We start from the raw sequence: 20,274 nt of genomic DNA on the forward strand, positions 1-20,274 counted from the left end.
AGGGCACATAGTTAAAAAGATAAAACTAGGTTCTATTTAAAAGATTTCACCTTCTTCGATCAGTATTGTAGCATAAACCATACAATAAAAACACAGGGACATCCCAGAAAAAAACTTGGGAAAATGTGATTGATGAGCACATGTCAGGGAAAAGACACAATTTTCCTGTCACTGAACATGCTTTGGAGTACAGGAACATCAGCCTCTAAGAAATGGAAAGAGAATTACACAGCTGTAATTCTGCCAACTAAAAGCTTTCCTCAAAAACACATCTCTCTTTCTCTCTCTCTTTTTTTACTTACAAAAAGGACTTTTCTTCTGTTAAAAAGGCTACAAATCAGCTTTGACTCAATCCTGTGAGGCAGTAAAACATATAAATGTAAATGTTGCGAATACTTTTTAAAGGCACTGAATGACGCAAATGACATTCATTTTAAAATTTAAGATGTTTGCGTCATGAAATCCTACCGGCTGAAAGCACAATGTGTGCGTCATCAGTAGCTGGAATGCAATCAGCAATACAGGACTTGATTCACTGTACACAGCATGAACCAACTTACCTGCTGCCTTACATCACTGGTGCTGAAGTGGCTTCAGGTATATGTAATGTCTAAAGGTTTTTTTATTCCCATGAATCTAAGGTGCTGTAAGCCACAAGTAGCACATGAGCATTAAAAAAAAATACACTGCATAAAAACGATTAACACCTCAACAAGTGGCATGATTGTACATGATCTTTTTGTAAGGAGCCGGTGATTACATGCAGAGTAAAGGGGCCATTTGAAGAGTTTCTTTTGATCAGCAGCCAGTTATAAAAGTAAAACAGCATGTGCATTTGCCTGTGCAAAGGAAAAATAGTCCAAAAGAAAAAGGGAACTTATATTTACACAGTTTCCAGAAGGAAGCGTCATTCTGACATGTGGCCATAAACCATTTCAAATTGGTTGGTGCTAGATTGGATCAGCAGGAGGGCTGCTTTGCTGTGATTGGTTATTCAGTTGTCTGCCGTATGTGACGACAGACTCTTCTGACAATCTGGTAGATAAAGGTGCATTAGAAGAAGCGAATTAAAAAGTACTGTCTGAAATGTTTTTATCACTGTGAGCTTCACTTTATGTGCAGGTGTTTCACAAAGAAAGGCAGGTCATTTAGAACCAAAGCCACTGAGAAAACATTCATAATTTTAAAGGTAAGAACAAGGCATTAGCTACCCAGCTTGCATTACTAAAATATCATTGCACATTATGGCTTCAATAAATATATCTGAGTGATGTTCTGCTGATTATGTTAAAACTTTCCTGTGGTATTGTGTAAAATGATCAAACGAGGGATGTCAACTAGGAAATGGTTGAATAAATGCAATACTAGATTGTAATCTACCCACCTTGAATATGAGGTCAAAGGAAATTGGCTCATGTGCGCATCTACAATCATGTGAAAAGAACATTTTTACAGAACAGAGCATTTTGTGCAGTCCTGTGACAAAGTAAGTGCACCTTTACTGCTTCTATAGGACTTAATTTTGTTTGTTGGGTATAAAAAGAACTAGAAAGGACATGCAAGTAAGCCTGGACAGATACAACACCCAAGCAAAATAACTGGGTATTGAATGCAAAACCTTTTTGAAGATTTTGTAGGTGCTTAACGTGGCCCAAAAACATTGTAGCATTTTTAAAGGCACTTCATAGTCTCTGTGAGTGGAGAGTGCATTGATCTGTGCAAATGAGTAGCAAATTAATTATATGTAGGTGCAGGTAGTGTAACGTACACCGGAGACAGCCTGTCACTTTCTCTGAGATATACGTTAAAAGATCTAACAGATGCACTCTTCATCTCACAAGAATATCAGGGCACTTATGCCTCCCACCTCCTCCATCTCTCCTTCAGTGACCAATGGCGCCTGTTTTTGCTTGACTGGTTTGATCAATAATGTTTCCTGGTGCTAACAATAGGCTGCTAGGCTAGCTCATGTTAAAAACCACATAAATAATGAATCCTCTCAAAATGAAGCCCCTAATTTAGCCAGTTATTAATGGCTTAGGAAGATAGTAGCCCCGCCTCACTGGCCCTGACACAGTTTACACACCTTGATTTTAAATTGAATGGCCGGTTTTATTTTGTTATCATTGTATTGATATAAAGCACACTTAGAAATTCTAGCTGAGCACACATGAAGTCACTGGATGAGGTCAGCGGGCTCGTTTCAGAGCTCTGATTTTTCCATCAGGGTGATTCTTCAGATGTGTTTGAAGTGCAACACAGGAAAGGAAGAGTTTAATCCAGGTTTAGTAATCCCCGTGAAGTCATGAATGACTCTTAAAGGAGACTGATAACCACTGCAGGCATCGTCATCATTTTCGATTCTCTAATGGTATAGAGTATGCTAACAACATCAGGCGGATAATTGATCACTGTAGAGCCCTTTATGTCTGCAGCGCTGACAGAAAAAAAACAAATGACTGATTCTTGCGCACGTTTTAGACCTTCTGAGAATTATGAGAATCTACTTACTGTTTCCACTATTGATTTTCCCTCTGCTAGACTGGATGTGATGCTCCCACAAAAGCACATCCATCATCACATTCTCAAACTAACAAAACATCCTCTCAGGCGAGCATACTGGCATCAAGTAGCGACGACCAGAGGCGCACTCTTTGGCACTCGCACATATGTGTTGAAAGCCATACACGCCGAAGCAAACGGTGACACAATAGACGTGGCTGTACCCCTGCCTGCTGGCACACTGTGTAAATTTTACATGAGAGGTAAGCTAGTGTGTGGGATGTCACTATGCTTGCTCTGTGCCAGAACAAGGAGGCTGTGTGAATTCACTGAACCTGAAATAAATTGGCATGTTCGTTTTTTAACCATCCAATTTCTTTTGCATTTTCCATTCAACCAGAATGTCACACAGCTACCATGTAAACCAATCAGAGCTGTGCTCTAATAATCTAAGGAAAAAGGTTCAGGATTTACACAGAGATAATGGTTTTTAATGGGCATACCAGCAGAGCAGGATTAGTATTCACTCCTGAGATGCTGTCTCAGGCAGTTATCAGGCAATAATCTCTCACATAATAATTAGTGATAGAAAGTCTGCTGTTACATTAACATGAGTGGCAGAGATGACTGCACATATGTAAAACTAAAGTAACACTGAGCCGGCACAACGTTTGATTTGAGCCAGGAGCCTTGATTCAGATTACTTCTTTCTTTTCTTCTCCGGTTTTCACATCACAAACTAAATTAACAAATTGTTGCAAATTAGCTTATCATCTGAATCAGTTGGCAGTGATTCACGCTGCAAAGAGCTGGATGTCAGTCAGAGATTAGATTACTGATTAAATGCACATTGCGGCACAGATGAGTCAATGATCTATGACACAGTTTTGAGACTGTACATAATAGCGATGCCACATTGACAGCACATGGTGTCTCTTAGGTAAGCTTAGTTAAAAAGATATTTTTAGCATAATGGCTAAGTTAGAAACACCCAGATATACAGTTTAGAGCTCTGGCTGATGTTGGATTTAGATGCCACAGAGCTGTTTTTGGAGATCTGTCAACACAACACAGTTGCATCTAATACAAAGCAATGATGATTTGACAGAATGGTCAGTACTACTGTCAGCGGTTGCTATAAGGCACACATACAGTAAGACCTACATAATGATATTTTCTGCTTTATTGGCTTAGCCCAAACACTGTAAGCTTTGTTGCTTTGTGATTTATTTTTTATTTTTTTTGTGGAAATTTCCAAACTTGATTATCTAGAGCAGGGGTGTCGAACATAATGCCCATGGGCCAGAATCGGCCCAGTCAGGCTGTGGAAAAAGTGAAGGAGGGCATACATTTTTTACTGTTTTCATAAGACCTCCCCCACTGGCCATTCGCACTGCACCAAAGTAATAGAGATAAACAGTGACATGACAGGAACATTTTTTTCACCATCTGCTATAGAAATACTTATTTATTTTTTTATATGGGTCTTTGGTTTAAAAAAAAAAAAAAGGTCTGTTTTATTATTACAAAACACTCTGAGCAATGAGATACCAGAAAATATTCAGTTATTTTGTACATTAATTCTCACAATTTAAGTCCAAAGAGTCGTGCTGACAGATTTTTCATTTACTTGAGCAGCATTTCTTCATCTTGTATGAAACCTGAGACGTACTGTTGAAATTGCTCTTCTTTATCTTATAATAAGATACCTCAGAGATTCATTCGGGATGTTGTTAAACTTCTTTACATTGAAAGAAAGGGCAGCTTCACTGGTCCGACCCAAGATGTAAAATGATTTTGACAGCTATGACTTGGAGAATGGTACAGTAGAAAAACAAAAAGTGCAAAATTCAAAGCTGGTACCTATCAATACCTACCCTTAAAGTTGCAAATAGGTAATTTATTCATTTAATACAGTAACTCTAACTTTGAAGAAGAAAAAAACTCCCTTACAGTTGTAGTCTTTTGTCAACACAGGCATTAATCATTAATTCCACCACAGCCCACTGTTTAAATTAGCGTGCACTCTGTACAGCCCTTTTAATTTGTGCCCTGTCAAGAGACCCCAGCCACACTATTCTTTTTGAATTAACAGACAATGATAGGGGGTTGTTGCAGACAACCTAATGTTCAACAATAGGATTAAAATGACCCAAAGATTTGAACATTTTTGCAGAAAAAAATAGAAAAAAAGTTTGCACCACTCTTTAAGTGCTGAGTTAAAATAGATTTGTTACCAATTCAACAAACAGTTAGTCATCGTCTCAGCTAACAACAAACCTTTCTACAGGGCAAGGCACTAAAACTCGATGACTAATGACTGGGGGGGAAGCAAATGACAGGCAGTGTTTTGGAACTGATGTCAGGGCCTGAATTTGGTATACAAACAACATGGTGCTGATGGCACAGGCAGCTGCTGATGGTGTAATGGTGTGGGGAATGCATACAAAAAGGCGATTCAAGAACAACTGGCAGCGATTTGATAGTCCCACTTTCACATCATTGCTGACCAGGTACATGAGCATGAGAGTTCCAGGAAAATGACATCAGCTTAATTTCTTTCCAGTAGGATACACAAACCCCTTATCTAAGCCTAATGGGGCAGCACTGTTGGGATGAGGTGGCATGGGATATTCACAGCGTGAAAGTTCTTTTTAAAAAATCTGCACAAATGTTGCAGGACTGCTGGATGTGGATCCATGCAAAATGCGAGATGTTCCAGTGCCCAGCAGCATCCAAATGCAGTTATAGGGACCATCTCCATACATATGGAATACTTTACTTCTATTAGTTACAAGCGTGCTCTCGGTTTAGTTCGGATACTTGTTGAGATTCTCATGATGTCTGCAAAACGCAGTCTGTTGCAAATGCATTTTTTTCTCAACCTAGCCTTTTTGAATGCATCATTGTCCTCTTAAATGTCCCATCCTGTCAGAAAAAATATTATGGATTGAGAAATGAAATAAGCACTGTACTTCAATAAACGTCGGTGTGTCACATAACGCACGCATAGACTGTTCCTAGGTTGCATGTACATAACTCAAATGCTCCAACAAATAGGCATTTACAGACATGCAGAGATGTGCACACGCTATGGTAGCAGCATAATCTGCTCTAGAGGGGCAGCTGTGGGTAGAGGCATTTGTTTTGGGGATGATTTGTTTGTTTGGGCCCTGGCACCCAGATGAGCAGTAATCAGAGGAGTTAGCAAACAGGATTGTGTTAGCCATGACGCTGAGAATCCTCCCCCACAAGGCCCAGACCCAAGCAGCTCAGTGCTCTGGCTCTAGAATCAGGACAGACTGACACAAATATGTGTTGTTTGAGTTTGGTGTGTATGATGTCACATTATTTTAACCATTTCAGCTGTCCATCTGTTTATATTTTCTGGTGTTCAAATTAATGTCATTTTCCTGCACGGTCAATTCTTTGTTTTTTGTTCTCTTTACTGTTTCACGTCTCCGTGATTTAAAAAAAAATCCTTTATGTTCTTTTTCCCAGGTTTGGTCGTGAGGGAGGCCAGCATAGAGATCACTCGGCAGCAAGTGGAGGAATTGTTTGGGCCAGAGGACTTCTGGTGTCAGTGTGTGGCCTGGAGCTCCGCTGGGACCACCAAGAGCCGCAAAGCTCATGTCCGCATCGCCTGTGAGTATACTCCCCCTCCTTTCATCCCTCTCTTCAGGCCATTATTCACTTATCATCTCTCTCATCTTTGTATTTCTCTCCAAACAAAACCTCTCGGTTGCCAAGAAAACGCATCTCAGCGATGGACTTGTGTATCTTCACAGATTCTGGAGATAGTAGCAGTGAAAAGGAGGTTTTGCTAACATGAGATTCAAGCGTCCCTTTGAACTTGAGTTGGTAAAAAGCCAGTACAGTGGTTTCCTTGCGGGCAGCACAGACCTGAAGAAGAAGCACAGAGGGGGAGAAAAAGAGCTGAAGTGGCGTCTGTGCACTAGGAGAGCTGTGGTGCATGTTTATGACTTCATTTGTGTATGGTCCTCCTTTGTTCTCGGTTTGTCGTCCTGCTGAAAAAGCACCACGCAATTGTTTCTAAATAATGAGAAACATTCTGTACTGGATCTAAAGTTTGGGCTCATTTTTTAACAGTTTTCCCCAAAGGATGTGGCAAAGAAAATCAGAAAAAAAGGGTAATGAAACCCCAGAAGACATGATGCAGAAAGCAAGAGCTGCTTAAGTCTGACTGTGACATCAAGGCAACATTTTTGCAACACAGCTATTACGTGACACAACTACTTACACGTTTTTGTCAAAATTCCACCTGAAGGAAATCCTATTATAGTATCGGCTAGATCATTGCACTTCCACCTCCTGTCAAGTAGTTTCAAGGCACCGTGACTGATGCATCTTTCCCATCTTCACTGTTTCTCTTTAGACTTGTGGCAAACTGGGGAAAAAAAACCCTGCAATACACACTTGGAGAGTGTATTGTAGTTTATGTCAAATATATTGTCAAAACTGGATAAGGATATGACTTGAGCTGTTGATGTTTGGTGGGGAACTGTCAGAATGATTTCATCTTTGCTATACAGTGCATCAGAAAGCACCTCGCAAAGTCAATATCCAGGATTTCACCTGAACCGCTCAATTAAAAGCAACTTAGCAGTGATGGAGCTGTCTCTCCCTATTTTTATTCGATCATCTCCACTTCTTTGTATTACTAACTCTGTATTTGCTCCATATTCTGCACAGTTTGTCTCTGAATTTAGTGCATTCCCCTTTATTTCCAACACCAGTATCTCTTCCTATTACTGCTTCTATTATACTAGCCTGGTGAATCCGAATCACGCCTCTCAGTCTCCCACTGAGTCCACTCCCGCTGCTCCACCTCCTATAATCACCCGTGATGAGCAGCCTGCCAGCACTAACCTATCCCTCAAATCACAATGGACCCCTCTTCCCCTCCCATTAGCTTCTGCTGAATGGATTAGCTCCTCTACTGGGCTTTCTCTCCAGGCAGGCTTCTTGTCAGAGCCAGACTCTATCCCGTTAGGCTAATGGAAACTGGGGTTGTTTTCCTCTCCTCTCCCATCATCTAAACATATACTGTTTAATCAGACGGTGAGTCACATCTAGCGCAGATGAGTTAAGAGGCTGCCGTGTTGAAGAAGGAGCTTTCAGACTTGCTGGAAGTTCGGCTGAAATTATTGTGAGAGCCTGTCAGAGGAAGAGAGAACGTGTGCATTTCTTGTGTGTCCTTCCCTTCATGTGACCTCCACAGAACCGTTTTAATTGGCCTCTATTTTTGGGGTGCAGTTATTGCTTGCCACCGAGGGGTAATGAAAGTATTTTCACAGAAGCAAATTAAATAAATTAATCAAATCAGAAGAAATGGCTTTCAGGACTGGCGGAGGGGAATCATACACAGAGAGAGCAAATTGATTTTCTTGTCTGTTTGTGGACTTTTGGAGCAGGTAAAACCAAAGCAGCATTGCATGTGACTTTCCTCGGGATTAAAACTCTCAGAGTAGGCCTCCTGATATCGGATTGCACCAGTAGCTAATGATTTACTAAGCAAGAAAAGTAATAATTTCTGAAGTCCGCAGTGCTGGTGTAATTTTGCCTGACAAGTAGCCACTTAAGGTAATGGTTGTCATATGTGTATCTTTCTGTGGGCCTGCGAGGCTGGAAGTGTTTGCTTGCTGAGGGGAGAATGGTGTGTCTCCCGCAGGAATGTCTACTCAGCTGCTCCCACACCCTCTATGCCGCAGTAGGGTTACGAGAAGTGAGGAAAGGAGAGACTCCAGCAGGGAGGTGTAATTTAAACCGACATCCAATAAAAATCTATATTGCAAAATAATCGCTCGTATGCTACTTACTGTTTCATCACAGGTACATTTTGATTAGTGAACTACAAAAGCAGCGGGTGTTCAATTTTTAGTTGAATAAGAAGGCTGAGGACTAAAAGTGTGAATATTCCACATAAACACACAAACACTGGCCTTTGCCACTGATAGTAACAGTGTTGCCTGTTAAGCGAATTTATGCTTTTGAATAGTAAATGCATAATTTAACTAAGAAGAGCTATGAAATGAAAGGAAGAAAAAGAATTGGGTTTTGTTCCAAACAAAAAGAGAATAAAATATGTAATAGGAACCCACCGGCCACTTCATTAGGAACAATTTGCTAATAGCAGGTTGGACTTTTTTTTTGCATTCAGAACTGCCTCAGTTCTTCATGGCACAGATTCAACAAGGTGCTGGAAACATTCGTGAGAGATTTTGGTCCATATTGACACATTTGTAGCCCATTCATCGCCTGCATGTACATGATGTGAGATGAGATGTTGTGGCCATGGGAGTTCTTTGTATACAGTGAACTTACTGTCATATTCATGAAACCAGCTGGAGATGATTTGAGTTTTGTTTATGCAAAATTCTGACCCTACCATCTGAATGTCACAGCAGAAATCAAGACTTGTCAGACCAGGCAGCATTTTTCCAATCTTCTGAGCCCATGCGAGCTTTAGCTGCAATTTCCTATTCTTAGCTGATAGCAGTGGCGCCTCGCGTGGCTGCTTTAGCCCATCTGCTTCAAGGTTTGACATGTCAAACGGTTATTTGAGTTACTTTTCCGTTCCTTTCAACATAAAGCAGTCTAGCCATTCTCCTCTGACACCTGGCATCAGCAAGTCTGGTATTTCAGAAACTGTTGCTCAATAGATATTTTCTCTTTTTTGGGTGTTTTCACTTTATTCAGGATCAGGGGCGGGGGTGCCAAAACACCTCGGACAGGTCGCCCGTCCAATGCAGAGCTTAGACAGAAACCATTCACGCTCACATTCACACCTATGGCCAGCTGTTAGTTAACCTGACACATGCATGTTTTTGGACTGTGGGGGAAGCCAGAGTACCTGGACAGATAATTTAATTTGTTAGATTTGACTGTAGTGGAAATTTTATAAATCATAAAGTTATCAGTGTGTACCTGTCATACCGTGACTTCTAATTATTTTATCGTTAAGGTAGCATCCATCGCTATAGAATAGTTCTGATGTATCTCCTTTCCTTTCCTCCTGCCCACTTTATCTTAAGGAAACCAAACAGCTTGTGTGTCCTTGGATTGAATTGGAAAAACCTCTGTCAAAGAATATACCCCTGCAGTCATTCTTTCTTTTAATTTCATACCAGACTTTTACGGAAATTACTTTCAATTCAGCAGTCACCCTTTCAGCCATTACAATACATTGAAATGTGCTGAATTATAACATATTCCCCTGAAGACACGGGTACTCACGGGTTGAACTGGAACAAGGATACCTCATGAATTTGTTATTTTAAGGATCATTTTTCCAAATAAAAAATGAACCGTAAAATGACTATAGGTATTCTTTAGTGTTTCCAGGTGCTGCATCATCATGTATTCTGTAATAGGAACATGATCTGTCTTCTTCCCTTCGGGGATGCAGACCAGTTCATTCTAAACAGTGAAACATGTCTATTTTAAAATAATGTCTCTAAACCTAATAGCTATTGAATGAAATGAAAGCAAATGAAGAAACAAAAAAAAAAAAAATCTGTTGTGATCAGTCTTTGGAGATCTCTCGTTTTATTACAGGTGGTAATGCTCTTTTCATTCTGTATCCATTCATACACCATCTCCCCAGACACTGAAAAGCATTTCTTTACTATGATAGATAAGGAAAGTGTATCCTGTTACACACTGTGCCTAAGAGTCTTGAGAGTCTTTAGAGATTTACACGCAGTTTGCTTTGACTTTTCAAGTGCAAATCCTGCCGTGTCACTTCAGACTGTATGCCCACATCTAAAGTCCATGTGCTATTCTAGGACTATAAAATATAATAAATCTGTGCCTTATGTTGGTACATAATGTCAGTAGCTGTACATTTCTGTATTAGCAGCGTTCTCTGAAGAAGAACAGCTGTATCCTTTTAAAAGATCGAGTCCCTGAATGAAGGTCACTGCAGGATTTGTTTTCATGGACACAGTTAGGTGTGGGTTGAAGAAGAAACTAATATATCTGCTTGCTGTGGACTTTCCATGTGGTCCCTCTGCTTTTAGGGTTCCTTCAGGTACTTCGGCTTCAACAGTCCAATGACATGCAGGTTAGGTTAGCCGGACTTTCTAAATTGGCCATAAGGGTGGATGTCATCATGCAAATCTCTGTGTGTTTGTTAGCTGTGTGATGGACAGGCAACCTCTTCTGTCTCTGCCCCGCTTCTCTGTCCCCACTGTCACAACTCTGGTTGGTTAAGCATTTAAAAAAATAGAGAAGGGATGGGTGAACTTTTTTTAATGTTAATTAAGAGCCCATGTTGGCTTATCAAAAATAGGATCTTCAGGTCAGCCTTCATTCTATAGCTTGTATAGTTCAGTGCTGCCAACATCAAAAGCTACAGGAAGTTGGTGTAATGCAAAATACAGTTTTATAACTGGGTTTTTTGTTTTTTTTGAAGCGCAATGTAAAACGAATTAAATGTAGTAAGTAACATGTGGCATGTGGTTGTTTTTCTAGAGAAAAGAGCTCTAATGGGTGCAATCATGTCCAAGTCTCTCCTCTGAGCAGCTCATCTCAGTTAGACTTCCTGGTAAAATAAAATACAGTAGATGACATTATTTTTCAATATTTTGATGAAAAATTAACATACATTACAATACATTACATTACATTACATTTCAAAATGCATTTTTGGTAGAATAACCAGTGACATCTGTTAGATTATAAAGCTTGCATTCTCGACATTGGTAAGTTGTCATATTTCCGATTGACTGACAGATGTATAAATATCTACCAACTACTCAAGGCCACCTTTGTGGTACTTCTTGCTGCAGTTTGCTGTGATGGCATGCACGCATGCACACAAACACTCACACTCTCTCTCTCTCTCTCACTCACACACACACACACACACACACACACACACACACACACACACACACACACACACACACACGCACGGATGCACAGACGCACACAAAGAAAGAGACAGCTGGTGATAGAGCCTTTTGGTTTGTTTTACCCTTCAGTCATTCTTGACTGTGCGCGTTTCCTCATCCACATACAGTATAGGTGCCACATTTTGTACATTTGTCTCCTCAGGAAAGGGAACAAAGTTATGTAGAATTGTTGTCTGGAATAAAATATGTTTTTGTGCTTTGCTGAATGAAGTTATTCACCCCCAAACCGAATGTGTCAATAAAAGTGTGTATGACGAGAATTTTGCAATGCTTGTGAAAATGGTATCACTGGGGTTTGGAGGATTGATTGTAGACATGATGCTTCAGTGCCTCTAACGTTGCTAAGTACTACTGTACCTCCTCTCCTCGCCCCTTCTCGTCAGTTGATGCCCACTGCTACTGTCTCAGTCTGTGCAGCATGATATATGTCTAATGGGCTTCAGGTTCCAGTGTAGCATGACACCTTCAGTAATCCTAGCCTGTCAGCTCCACTATACCTTCCCTGCACTAATCCATAAGGGCTCTCACGCCAAGAAAATGTTGGTTTTCTGATGGAGCGCAAGTGAGCCCCTTCTCCATATTTTCCATCCATCTATTTCAAGCAATCTGTGTGTGTGTGTGTGTGTGTGTGTGTGTGTGTGTGTGTGTGTGTGTGTGTGTGTGTGTGTGTGTGTGTGTGTGTGTGTGTGTGTGTGTGTGTGTGTTGAAGATGAGCTTGGAGACATAACACTCACCTATAGTCTGTTTTATATATACTGCTTTTACATAGGCAGGTCTTATTGACAACTTAACCTTTCTTTTCTTTTAATTGTTTTTATAGTTTGTGACATTAACACTGGTCGGCTTTGTGTTTAATCTTAAACATATTTCAGGATATACTGTCGATCTTCCAGTATGATACACTTTCATTTAGCACTAATACACAATGTCTTTTATGTGTTTTTTCAGACTTGAGAAAGACATTTGACCAGGAACCTCTTGGAAAAGAAGTGTCACTTGAACAGGAAGTGTTACTTCAATGTCGCCCACCCGAAGGCATCCCAGCTGCTGAGGTAAGGTCCAAAAGGGTGTTTCATGAAGCCAGTGCACGTTTGTTGTTAGGATAATATGTTTGAACAGGTAAGTACTTTTCAGGGAAATGAAGGCAAAATGCTCTCACCTCAAATCCACCCAACTGACTTCTTTAAAAAGAGGTAATTTTCACTGACTTTTGGGATGGGTTTTTGGAGATATGCCATCATTATTCTTGGCATTATTTTTTAAGTATATAAAATGTTAAAATATCACCTACAATATTGTACTGCATAGTGAGCTCATGCATTTTTTAGCATATATTGTAATTTTGGTAGTGTCAGTCACTGATTCTGTTCTTCTATTCTCTAAATAATTCAGGTAGAAACTGTGTGTTGATTACAGAATTTGCCTCAGTTTTAAACTTGCCTATTTCAGAGGTTTCAAATAAAATAACACTGAATAAATCTGACACGCCACACTGCGCAGATAAGGACATTTTTCACCACTGCCCGGGTTATTAAAGTTCTTTGGGTATTTCCTGAACATCGGCCTGTCACTGCAATTTGGAGGAGAGAAAATTGTAATTATCTGCCGAGGGATAAAAAAAAAAAATACATTCAGTTGTGTGACTTTGCTACCTTAGCTTGGCCAGTATCTCCTCCCTGCCGTTCTTTCTCCCTGCCCGACAGTAGAACCCTATTAGGACTGTATTTGAAAAGGCTCAGTTGAGATTGCAGGACCATAGATACAGGATGAAAGTGTGGTTTGATGGTTTGGTCGGGAGGTGGTTTTTTTTCAGTTGTGAGTTGTAGGGACTGAACTCTGTAAAAGCTTATGAATGACCTGGAAAAGCTGAGTTAAGTGAGTGGAACTGCACAGCATTTATCCCTGCTGAAAGTGCTGACAAGCTCAATGGACGAAAGTTTAGGAGTAGCACTCCGCAGACTCTCCTCATACAAGCCAGGCTTTAGTCAGATAGTTTTCCTGTAACAGCTGTATAGTAATGGTGATTTCTACAGCCTGTCTGAGGTTACTGTAAGCCCTGGATTAGCTCAGTGTAGCGATCAAAGACCTAGCTTGATTACAATCATACCACATCCTTCTGAATTGCTGTGGCAATCCAGATGTACAGTGAAGAGTAAACAGGAGATTCTGTTCGCCTGGAGTAAAGGAGCCGCTGTTGTTTTAGTGTAGATACCATCAATTGAGAAAACAGAGCACTCATACGATGTTTAGCTATTGTAGTAATTGACCTCTTTTAAAAACATTATAGTCTTTTCAGATTTCCCTTCACTTGTATTCAGACTAAAGTCAGTAATTGCTTTCTATTTACTTTTCTTTCCATGATCTACCTGACTTTTCAGTGTGTGTACAGAGGCACACTTCCAGCTCTTTTAACTAGTCCCTCTTACCTCATGGCTGCTAAAAAAGACAACAGTCCCATTTTACTAGATAGTTCCCCCACCCTTTTCTTCTGAACTCAAACTCAGCTGCCTCGGAGGGAAAAAGGACAAAACCGAATGCTGCTTTTTCATCTGTGTTTGTCAGGCCTCTTCTCACATAAGCTTGCCAGAGAAAAAACCTTGGAAAAAGCAGATGGGCTAAGTCTGTGGTTACATATGAATCTGGAGAAATATGTAGCAGCCGCTGTTGAGAGAAAGATCTGTCATATTTCACCGGCTCAAGACACAAAAAAATATAGAGAGGATGAAGGCAGAAGGAGGAGAGCTGTTAAGGTTTGTCGGGGATTGGATCCACTGAGTTGTTGTCAGGCCTCCAATGAGCTGTCAGCTCACTCTGTGGTTCCTTTGCAGGCCTTTGCCCAGAGAGCAAGAGGCTGGCAGGATGGCAGAGCTGTGGCGGAGCCATAAAAACCCCATACTCTCACAGCACTTTTTTTTTTTTAAATCATGTGCCGTGTGGCTTCTCTGTCATAAAAAAGTACAAGTAAGGCATGCACATCTGCTGACTGTCCATGTACTGCATTGTCATATGTTTTAACTTCCACTGACATGTTCCCATGACAGTGTACCAGCAAGGACATTAATTTGCCTGCATACAGAGAACTTGCTGCCAAAAGACTGTTCGTCCGTTCCATGTAATTACCGGTGTGATTCCTGGCTCACCAGCCAAAATTAATTCACATGGACTGCAAAATAGATTCACCACTAATAAATGACAAGGAAGAATCTGAATTCTGTGCTTCCTCTTTTCAGTTGAGTATATATATATATATATTAAAGAAAATCTAGCATTTCATTCATTATGTATTACAAAATACACTTATCATCTTCTTATTGTCTTGATTTTTAAATAGTTTTTAATCTACTTTCAGTTTCTTCTGTATACATGGCTCTGCATATTTGTTTTATTTAGCAGTTTTTCTTTTACAGTTTGGTTTCATTTTAAATATTTGCATGTTTCAGTTTTGACTGCTCAAAAGTGTTCGGCTTTAGTTTATCTACTTATTTTTTTCAGTGTTAGTTTCTGCTAGTTTCCTTCATCCAATGACTACTGGGATAAGCCACAGCCTCCAAAAAGAGTAGAGAAAGAGCATAGATGGATTTATTTCAGAGGGAAATTTAAGACACACACAGGAGGCATTACAGGATAAACACTTAGATCACACTCACGTAGACACCCCAGTTTCACATAAGATGAAGTAAAGCCACCCAAAGCTGGTTGTGTTAACAGACTAAAACTAACAAAGTGGGACATACATATACAATATACAAACAAGCACTGGTCTACAGATTGGGGTGTTTTCAGTCCCATTACCACAGGTGTGTAAAATCAAGTAACTAGGTAAGCAGTCTTCCTTTTAAAAAATAATGGGTCATTCTATAAAGAGGTCACTGAAGATTTTGCTGTTATGGGATGCTACCATTGCAACAGGTCAGGTTTGGAAATGTCTTACCTAGCTAGTGGAAGTGGAAGCATTTAGGAACCACAGTCACAAGATGGAAGACCATTTAAAGTTACAGAGCAGGATTGCCGAGTGTTGAGGAACATAATGCGTGATTCACCAACAGTCTGCTGACTCAATAACTGCTCCAAACCTCCTCTTGCATTAACATCAGCACAAAAACTGTTCACCGGGAGCTTTGTGACATGGGTTTCGATGACCCAGCAGCTTCTCTATGTTTAATGTGTAGATAAAACAGTAACTTTGTCAATGTAGTATATTATTATCTTAAGTGCATAATATTGTTCTTGCTAGATTTTGTTATTTTCTGTGTGTAGTTTTTTTTCCAGTTAACTTTTACTTAACTGTAATAACCTTGTCTATTGCTACTGTTGATTGGTGTCTAAAAACATTGTTCCACAGGTAGTAACATATTGCTCTGTTGTTTCGCTTTAGAAAAGATTCTGAGCTGTCTTTAGAACTGAAAGCACTGATAGTTTGTGTTACTTCAAGGTGAATAGTTTTAGTTAAGCTTTCAAAAAGGCGTTCTGTCAAGATCAGCTATAATGCCAAAAGTGTTTCAGCTGTTTGAAACGGTTAGTTACCAAAGTATTTCAGTGTCCTCCCAACCAAATACATACTTGCACATTCAAAGAAGAAAGAAGCCCACATTTTGCAGAATCAAAGTAAGTCAATCCTAATTAGTTTTGATCTCAGATTACAAAGAACTGCACTGTTTGACGCGAGCTATTATCTATCTCCTGGTTCGTCTTTGTCTTCCCACTTTTTCAGATGATTTACATTATAAGCTGTCATGATGGTTTACCATAGTAATGACATCCTGTGATTCTTTTTAAGTGGTTTTGAGTTTTTCTTGGCTTTCTGCGTGGGCTGTTGCCCTGAAAACTAAACATTATGCTGAATAGCTTGGATTGCTTCTGTGATGATGCAGCAAGTTTTCATAAAAAACACATGAAACATCTCAGAGGTTTTGGTACTTGAAGTTCAATCTAAGCCATTTTCATATTTACTTAACTTATTTTTACTGAAGCACAATTAGTTGTGGAATACACACACACACACACACACACACACACACACACACACACACACACACACACACACACACACACACACACACACACACACACACACACACGCAGTTTTGCACACACAAAGAAAACAAGCAGCAGGCATTTATCTTGGCTCTCCCTGTGACCATTACCAATGGAACTTTGGCCTTTGAGAGCTGAAATACAGCGAATTGGGTTTCTGGAATAGCACAGGGATTAAGTCATCTGAATGTCTTGTATGGTCTGAATAAATTAGACACTCAACAGGCTCCCTTAAAGTCATTGTTACACCTTTCCATAGCCATGAATATTTGATATGTACTTAATGAAGAGCAGAAGGAAAATCTAACTGTTGAGGCTATTCTAGGAACAGTAGAATCGGAGTGATTTGGCACAAAGGCTCTGTGCACTGTTTCACTGTTATATCAGCTTAGTGGTTGAGTGCTATCCGTAGTTATAGTAATAAAGGTAAAGATGGGAACTGAGAGCTTCTCACCAGCTCAATGCAGATCCTTCCCTTTGAAAACCCTCAGGAGGCTCTTTCATCCACATCTAAAGGACCTCTCGACAAGCAGCAGCGGCCTCTTTTTATACTTAATATGTGGCAGCCTTATAAACTCGACAGCAAAAAGAATTGTTTCTTTTCTTCGCCCATTCCCTCCGTCTCCATTTCGGAGCGCTTGTCACAGTCCTGAGACAAAGACAAGAGTTCAGAGGTTACGCAGGACCGGGAGGCACTGTGCCTATTTCCATGGAAGCAGGATTTTAATTCAGGCATCTCCTCAGTCGGTCGGGGTCCTGCCGTGTTATCACGGGTAACGAGTCATTGATGCTCTGCAGGGTATGGGCCCTGCTGCCATGATTAAGTCCATTGGCTTAGTAAGAAGAAAGATGGGAAACACAAAGATCTTTACTTCACACTTTCTCATCCAGAGAGGGGAGAAAACTAATGCAGATGAATTAAAACAGCTGAGACACAAAATTCAATCCGTTTCAGTTCATGACAGATGTCATTGCTAATTTAAAAATATGTTCAAAATGCTTCATTATTATATAAAATCCAGTATAGTTCTTATATCTGGCACTTATCAAGCTTCATCATCAACCCCATTTTACACATAGAGCATGTAAGCGATTAGTGTTTTTTTAGCCCACTTTTACTTAATTAGTGATATGAAGGCATGCTGCGACCGGTTGCCCATATGTTCACCTTGTCAGAAAATAGCTGAGTGCTTTTACTGCTGTAAAAATGCTGCATAGTTGCGTTATGAGAGTGCCAAGAATGTCAAGAGAAAAACACTTTAGTGCCCAGTGGAACAGGGAGGGCATTTTCATTAAGGTAACCCATGGGAAGAAAGAGTCACAAGGCCAGTCTAAATCCCTGTGGCAACCAACTAAAGATTGCCCTTCAGGCACTCACCTGTCAATCATTGCAGGTTTCCCGTGAAAAGACTGCGATTAATCCTAGTAGCCCCGCATTTGTGAGGTCTGCTGCTCGCACAGCCCTTTCTACTGTTGGGTGGGTAAGGTTTATTTGTCAAATGTATTTCATTCTGAAGATGATTTTCCCTGCATATATTAAGTCAGACTTCTGCTGAGAAAGGAAAGAAACTGTTGTAGAAAAAAAAATTGAATCCCTGCTCCCTATAGTAACAGTGTGTGGTGGTTGTGTTACAGTGAGGGAAGTATTTTGGGTCTCTGATCAATATAAAGGTGTTGTGAGTGACTTTATTCTATCAGAAAATATTTCTGTGTCTCTTTTTGCGGTATAAGAGGTCACCGAGTAAGTTAATTCTAAAAATGATGTGGATCATAAAGTACAGTTTCATAACAAGCAACAGCATGTGGAATCTATCTGTATAGTAAAGACAGAAGAACTTGTAGAATCACTGACCCCATAGACTTCCATAATTAAATGAACAGCATCCATCCATGAATGTATTCTACAACTCACCCACTTATATTAAAGATTAGTTATACATTATTATAGTTGTGGCTGCTTTTAGTGACAGGTGGATGCTGACACAGCAGCTGTAGCCAGTAGTTGCTCATTTGAATCACTAAGTGGATTGCTTAATTGTATTAACAGCTCATCCAAAGGGACTGTGCTCCAGTTTTTGTGGGGGAACTCTATTTGGATATTACTTTCTTGAAATAATTAGCAGGTGCCCATGTGTCTCTCTGATGCACTTTTAAAGTCTATAAGTGCTCTTCGGTAACCAACCGTGCTTGTGTCAGCTGATATCCTAGCAGTCCAGCATCTCGTCCACCGGAAGCAATTTGCAGCAACGTTCTTACCAGAGATCATAGAAAGTGACATTTAGCAACATTATGATGACAGGTGAAATAACCACTGCCAACATGAAGTGGGTGAGTCCCGAGTTAAACTCTTCTCGACTTGCGAGCAACTGAAGCAGCTGCTGGTAAGAATAAAGGCTACAAGTGGTATGACTGGATGGCAAATGAATCAGAGAATTGCTATGGCCATGTCCGCGAGCAACTGACCATAAACAAACAACCAAACAAAAAAGCAAAACATGACGAGCGAATCAAATCGCTTCCTGTGTGAACGCCCCTTAAGACATTGTTTACTTTAATCTGCATGCAAGAAACTGATTCTGGAAGACAAAACCAAACCAACATTATGTATTAAAGTCCCACTCACCATTTGTAAGATTTTGAAACTTTGGCCATCTGGAAGCATATTTTTCACAAGCCCTTTTTTAGCAAACAAATAACGTTTGTTACAGATCATATAGTAAAAGAATAACTAAAACCACACATTTTCCCAAGCAAAGAATACAACATAGTGAGACTGTTTTTATTTGGTGGGAAAATTATTTCTGTATCACCTAAAAAAACCCAAAAACCTCCTTACCGCTTTTAAGCTGTTTGCACTGGGCTTGTGCTGTTTCAGTTTATTCGTATTCCTGAAGGTTGCATTCTGTATACCAAGTGAGATCTGACCTCTTGAGCAGCAAAGAAACCCTCTCCCTTGATGGAGTTATCATCTAAGCTTTGTTAAAAGTCAGGGCAGTCTCAGGGAAACCAAGCACTGAATGCAGAGAGTGTATTAAACAGTTCTCTGACTGGGAAAGCCAGAGCCTCAGTAATGGTTTGTGTTAGGTTGTTATTTAAAAATTCTAATGAAATAACATGTGTGCCATGCCTCTCAATAGCCAACTTGCACTTATCCACCCACATGTGGTGAATTTATTAAAAAAAAAAAAAAAGTATTGGCAGAAATCCCATAATCACATCATCACTGTCAGAATTTAATCATCCATTTAGTGACAGAAGGAGGATTTATAGAGACATTTTTAAACTATGGATTCTTAAGGTAGTTTCCCAACAAACACACATTGGTAAAAGAGTATCGTTTTGCCACACGTATGAGGTAAATGTACTGGGAAAGGGGAAAACAGAGTAAGCAGTGCCTCGCTATCCTTGGAGCCAGTTTAAGAAATGCCTGTGTTCCCTCAGCAGACTGTAGAGGAGAACTAAAGGTGGAAATGAACTGGGAGAGGTCATTATTCCTGGCTCGAGTCTTAGCGATCCATCTCCTCTATGGACACCTACAGTAGTAACCGCTCCAACTCCACTACTGTTATCTAAATTTGCCCTCTCTCCTCCTCCTCCCTAACCTGTCCCATTCCAGCTCCTCCACAAACACCCTCACAGACAAATATACTGGTTCGGCTACAACAAGCAATACCGGCATTAACGCTCACACTAACATTTTTCCCATCACATCTCAAGATATCACACGTTTGAGCATTTGGGCTTGTTAATATTTATACAGCTCACATTTCCATACTTGTCATGCAGGCAGATGCAGAGC

General features: G+C 40.2%; 1 protein-coding gene across 3 annotated transcripts in view; it reads left to right on the top strand.

Annotated features, from left to right (window-relative positions):
- Positions 1-20,274, top strand: part of unc5cb (unc-5 netrin receptor Cb) — a 125,832-nt gene that overhangs the window by 68,225 nt on the left and 37,333 nt on the right. For all 3 annotated transcript variants that reach the window (XM_026173823.1, XM_026173824.1, XM_026173825.1), the window contains exons 3-4: positions 6,004-6,147; positions 12,390-12,493. In XM_026173823.1, coding sequence (XP_026029608.1) covers positions 6,004-6,147; positions 12,390-12,493 — 248 coding nt within the window. The remainder of the gene's footprint in view (positions 1-6,003; positions 6,148-12,389; positions 12,494-20,274) is intronic.

The sequence above is a fragment of the Astatotilapia calliptera genome, chromosome 7 (genome assembly GCF_900246225.1).
Source record: "Astatotilapia calliptera chromosome 7, fAstCal1.2, whole genome shotgun sequence".
Taxonomy (NCBI): domain Eukaryota; kingdom Metazoa; phylum Chordata; class Actinopteri; order Cichliformes; family Cichlidae; genus Astatotilapia; species Astatotilapia calliptera.